This window comes from Scomber scombrus, chromosome 2 (genome assembly GCF_963691925.1).
Source record: "Scomber scombrus chromosome 2, fScoSco1.1, whole genome shotgun sequence".
Lineage (NCBI taxonomy): Eukaryota > Metazoa > Chordata > Actinopteri > Scombriformes > Scombridae > Scomber > Scomber scombrus.
The window spans coordinates 10,504,830-10,510,829 of NC_084971.1; the positions used below are offsets into that span (position 1 = coordinate 10,504,830).

Consider the following 6,000-nt stretch of genomic DNA (forward strand, 5'->3'; position numbering starts at 1 on the left):
TACTCATTCAACAAGAGTCTGGGTCTGCCTCCTACCACCTTCTTAGCCACTCTGGTCAGGCTACTTCACAATAATAATAATCAAATATAATAATATAGGTCAATCTTGTGCTCACATCTTGTTTTTGCTGCTCTCAAGTAGTCAAGAAATCACTTAATATGGTCTGTAGAAAGGCCAAATCCTGTATTTCTCAAAGATTTTTGGAACTGTCTACGCTAATGTAATGTTTGATTTTTTAATCAAAACTTACTCTTTACTGATTAGTTAAAATTAACAGAGAAATTAATTAAGTCTTACTATTAACCCCAATGAAAACATTTTTTTCAGACATTTATCCTCCAGATAAAGACCACCAAAAGCCACAGAGCAACTGCTCAAGTTTACATCAACAGGAAAGCCAAAACTAAATGGCTGTTGATTACCACTGATGTAACACTGTTTCTGCAATGATACGATTATTGATTGTCCGAGTTTCATTAGCTGCTCAGATCTTGTTTGTGGGAGTATCCTACCTTTGGCAATCTGGACATCATCCTTTCTGATCTTCCAGTCTACATCCAATCCAACAGCACCCCAGCTGACAAGAGTCAACTCAAGACTCTTATTGGCCACAGCAAGAGGTGGACAGCGCAGCTCCAGTTTGGGAGGAAGAGTCACAATCACCTCCCCGCGTGCAGAGACCTGACACAAATCATTAAAATCACACAGCACTACGTTGAATATAATGTACACCTACACCTGCTATTTTATTATATCATATGAAAATTAAAAATGACCAAATGACTGCTCATCTTGTCTCTCTCACCTCCTTGTGTCCAGCCCAGGCCACCAAACTGACCGCATATCGTCCTGGAAGTCCATATTTGTGTGTTGCTGTGGTGACTGTAGTGTTGACCCGAGATGAAAGGTCACCAAAGTCCCATGACAGTGTTACTGGAGTGACAGAGGAGGCGGCGGTGAAACCGATACAGTCGTGAACACTTTGGAGTGGGAGAGGCTTCAGCGAGATGGAGAAGTTCACCGCAAACACATCACGGGCCATAGTCCACCCACATTTCTGTGCACAGAGGGAACCATGTGAGGAAAAGGGGCTTTTTGTGTTAATATGAGAAGTATTTAAAAGTAAAATAAAACTTTTTTTCACTGTTGGTTAAGATGTTTGTGGTTCTGCTATTATTTTTATGGTTTTGGATAAATAAATTGGTTTAATGAAACTTATGAGCTGCTCTGATTTAAAATAAATAAATCTTGATTTTCAATTGTTTTCAATTCTGGCTAATGTCTATACAGTAGTTGTGCAGGAAACTGAATCTGAGGATGTAAGGAAGTTATTCAAACCACAGAGGGAAGTTGTTAGTTGGTTATAGGAAGGGTTAGAGGAAATCCTGAATGTTGTGTTTACACAAGGAGAAACGAAGAAAGAAAGAGAAGGAATTCACTACCAAAGGTGGTCCCCATTAGAAACCGCTCTTTAAGATGCAAATATTTAACTATAGTTTTATGAAGTGGCTGTATGTGTAAAATAACTTGATTAGGTAACAAATGTACATATACTAAAGCGTCATAACCCAGACTATAATTTGTTACATCTGATTATCTTGTTTTGCAGTCATTATTAAGTGGGACTTCTTTGTACCTTCATAACATGATCGTCTGTACAGGCAGCAGAACACTGAGATTTGCTGATGAAGTTTGGCTCAGAGTTTGTGCTGCAGAGACACTCGTGCTTCGCCCCCAAGCCTCCATAGCGATGCGATGCAGCAAAACACACACTGTTACACTGTTCACGTGTGAGGTTGCCCGGTGTGGAGGAAGAGAAGATGACAAGCTCGCTCCGTTCCCCTCCTCCACTGCTGCTGTCCTTGAGACAAGCTGCATAATTTGGTCCTGAAAAGGGAGACAAATATAGCTCAGTGAACGTACTTAAACAATAAGAAATATTTTGTCTCATATCTCTTTCATAATTTTAACCAGCAACAGACCATCCCACCATTGGATCAACAAAAAGAGGTCAACTAATGAATGATTGATTTCTTTCTCGTCTGAAGTTGTCACAACAAAGATCGAAAAATACAGCATCATTAATTATGTCCTTTGATCTGCATTCTAAACCCAAAAGCAACAGTTAAGTAGTTCACTTTTTCATGCATTTTCATCAATTTTCTTTTTACTTTCTAGTAGATTAAGCCTGTTTGCTAATTATCAAGCATGCATTGCTTGATGTCATTCTTTTCCTGAGTTGAGCCTCTAAGGCATCAGTTGCATACTGATACACAGCTCACACCTGATCGGGACTAAGAACTGCCTGAGAGACTTAATCTAGGGGTCTGTTGCAAAAATAAACAGCTTTGTCAGTTTTGTGAATTGTAAAAGTAACATATGCAAGTGTCTGCATTAGTGAGTATTTGTTTTGTACCACAGGTGAGCAGGCTGACGTTGAGCAAAGGCTGGTTGCGCAACTCAGGAGGATGGTTACAGAGCATGGAGTCTGGCCGTCGAACTCGCACCCCTTTCTCCTGGAGCCAGCTGACCAACGGGAACAGCTTACAGTCGCATTCAAAGAGGTTAAAGCTCAGGTCACTGGAAGAGAGGGAGAGATGGAAGAAATAATATGGCACTGTGACACACAGCTGAAATACTTTTTTTTTTCCTTCTCTGCACCATGTTGGTAAACAGTACTTGAAATTATGTCTGAACTAGCTACAACAAAGATGGGTGAACATTAAGATTGTTGTCTCACATGATTCGCTAACTGTGACAGCTAATGTTAAATGAAAATGTTTTCAACTAACCAATTCATATTTTTGATAATTTGCTACAAAGTCCTGAAATTACATAAAGTAGTATGAGATTTTGTACATTTTGCAATATACAAATTTTAATTTATCAGCACTAGACCAAAAAGACCAAAAAATAAGATGTTTAAACAAATGCCTAAAACGTTTAACTTGATAATGTAAAGATGTTTAAATGAAAACAAGTTAAATGTTTTACTTTTTGCATCAATATAATGCTCCAACATTTTGGACAATACCGTTTTCTGACTTTGAGAAGAATAACAGTTAGCTAGCACAACAGCTAAGCTAGCTCATGACAAAAGTTGATACTGAATACAGCTTTCAACAAACATAAAACAACCTTTTTAGATGTTGTCTTCTAAGCTAGTGTAGTAGCCATGAATACATTTATATACACACTGTTGGAAAAGTACAAAAAGCTTGAAACTTACATATAAGATGGCTATGAGATGAGGACCCAGCTGTTTTTTGGTATGTAGTCTTACAGCGCCCATGTTTAATGTTTTAAGCTAACTTTTACTTAAACCAAAATGTCATTATTACAAGATACAAAGTCTAGTTCAATATGACATCTTCTAGGAAGTGGAAAGGCACCTTTGGCGAAGTTAGGCTAACATTTTTCTCCTGCTCTTTCTATAGCAGACTTGACTTTTCATAGCAGAAGAGGCATAGATGTAGCTAATGACGTTAATGATGACTCTGCTCCATTGAAGTGTCTCCCATAACTTATGGCAGTGAACCAGAGTTAGAGAGCATAATACCAAGATCCTGGAACTGGCACAACTAAATGGAACACAGCCATAATTACCATTATTAGTTACACCTGTGCTTTTGCTGCTATGCCATTTCAAAATGTCAGCCACTGAAAAGGTCTGTTCTTTTAAATAATGTAGGAAAGAGCCAGGACAAGAAGGTGAAATTAAGGCAGATAGGGTGAAAAGAAATGAAGGGAAAGGGGAAAAGTGACTGAAAAGACGGAGGAGGAATTGAACAAAAGTTGGGGCAAAACAAGAGGAGAAAAGGATGGCGTGAGAGTACAAGAATATGTGGAATTTCTCTCTCCATCTATTATCAACTAGTCTGTTTAGCTCAATTATAGACACAAAGTTTTCTCATCAAAAGTCCCGGCGGGGAATAATTACTACTCACTAACTCCCACTCTAGTCTGAAATAGAGCTTCATTCATGTTGAGTGTAGGCGAAGTAACTGGAAACGTGCAGCTTATTTAAGCATATGTGAACAGATGGATGTGTTTCTTTGTGCTTACGCCTCTTTATGTATGTGTGTGTATATAGCCTACTGTATAAATAGGGTCTAATTATTTATCATTCCATATTTGTTTAAGACACAATTGACAGAGACATACAAAAATACAGAGAGAATAACAATGAATTGTGATGACTTACATTTGAGTTAAATTGCATAAGTTGTCGCATATTCTTTCTTCTATGGTGGTGATTTGGTTGTGGCTCAAATTGCTGATGGAAACAAAAGAGACAAATCATTGTTGACATTAAAACAGGAGCAAGTCTTTTTCTTTCCTTTTTTTTACCTTGCGAGGCAGCTGGATTCGAGATAACTCAAGAATCCATCTTGTCAAGCTTCAAGTTATGCACTTGCACAATCGGCATAATATGAGGATTCTCTCCTAATCCCATGTGATCTCACAGTGATAGACAAACAGTTCATCCAATCACCTGCCAAATCCTTTTCCAAACAGGATGAATTCTTACCATCTGGAGCGTCAGGTTAAGTAATTTTCCTCCCATTTTCTGACTTCACTAATTTGTGGTAAGTACCATCAAACTACAATTAAACAAGATTTATGTAATATGGGTTGGTCATTGACTAAAAATCTGTTAGCCAATAACTGAGTTACTGGATGAATGAATATGCCGACCCTACATTATTATCCAACTACCAATCGATGCAGTCACACAAAATGACTTTTAGATACAGTTTTGATCAAAGAAAAGAACATTATCACATCCTTGTTAACAATCATGACTCATAACATACTATGTAACTAAATGATAAATCCCAAAGGGCTGAAATACTGAGTAACGGATAACATTTAACACTTTTTTCTTTCCCTTCTTCCCACTCATATACTTTGTTTCCATGCTTCTCTCTCTGTTTCTCCCTCACTCCTGTCGTTCTTCTCCTTTCTTCTTCTCCACTCACAATCTCCTTCTCCCTCCCTCCTCTATCCAGTAGGCTGCATAATGGGGCCGTTGTGTGGTAGTTTTTGGAAGGAGCTGATGGAAACCACCAGTCTTCTCTCATCATACATGCACGCACGCACACACACATACACACAGACACACACATACACACACACACACACACACACGTGCTTAAACGCCCATTCAATGGCTGGAAGAAATAAGGTAATGGATGGAGGAAGGGAGAGATGGACATATGGAGAGAAGGAGGTGGTGGGAGCCTGGAGCAGTAAGCTGTAATTGAACTTAATGGTGCTGTGATTGGTGTGTGTGTGTGTGTGTGTGTGTGTGTGTGCATGTGTGCATGTGTGTTTGTGTGTGTGTGTGTGTGTTTTTTTCCTGAATTCTCTCTGGTTCAGCTAGCTCACTCCTGGGATTTCTGCCTACTTAAATCCAGACTAAACCAAGTCTTTCTCTCTCCTGCTTTCTTCTTCATCTCTCTCACTCTCCTCCTCCCTCCCTTCTCCTCTCGACCTTGAGTTTGTCAGGTCTATGTCTTCTCTTAGCTTTGTACTCACACAATTGACAACGGCCCACAGCACAAAACCCCTCTTGGGAGAATACTGATCTTGTTCTCTTGAAGATACCTGGATGATAGATTGAAACATAGTTACATAGATACACATATACTGTAAATTGACAGATAGATAGATAGATAGATAGATGGATAGATGGATAGATGGATAGATGGATAGATGGATAGATGGATAGATGGATAGATGGATAGATGGATAGATAGATAGATAGAGATAAAATTATTTGAACACACAAAACAAACAGATGTGTTCACTCACAGCTCTTGGAGGCCAGTGAGACGGTCTAGCAGACTTGTATCAAGAGAGGAGATGCGATTCTTGGACAGATCTCTGTGGGACAAACCAACATATCAACTTTTTAAAAAGCACATGACGACAAGATGATTGCATGCACACACACACACACACACACACACACAAATACACTGACACACTCTCATG

At 39.0% G+C, this 6,000-nt stretch overlaps 1 protein-coding gene across 1 annotated transcript in view; it reads right to left on the reverse strand.

The window, feature by feature from the left end:
- pkd1a (polycystic kidney disease 1a) overlaps nt 1-6,000 on the reverse strand; it is a 64,176-nt gene that overhangs the window by 43,170 nt on the left and 15,006 nt on the right. The window contains exons 2-8 of the mRNA XM_062432548.1: nt 5,818-5,889; nt 5,542-5,610; nt 4,205-4,276; nt 2,417-2,580; nt 1,637-1,887; nt 806-1,057; nt 513-681 (exon numbers count right to left, since the gene is read on the reverse strand). Of these exons, the coding sequence (XP_062288532.1) occupies nt 513-681; nt 806-1,057; nt 1,637-1,887; nt 2,417-2,580; nt 4,205-4,276; nt 5,542-5,610; nt 5,818-5,889 (1,049 nt within the window). The remainder of the gene's footprint in view (nt 1-512; nt 682-805; nt 1,058-1,636; nt 1,888-2,416; nt 2,581-4,204; nt 4,277-5,541; nt 5,611-5,817; nt 5,890-6,000) is intronic.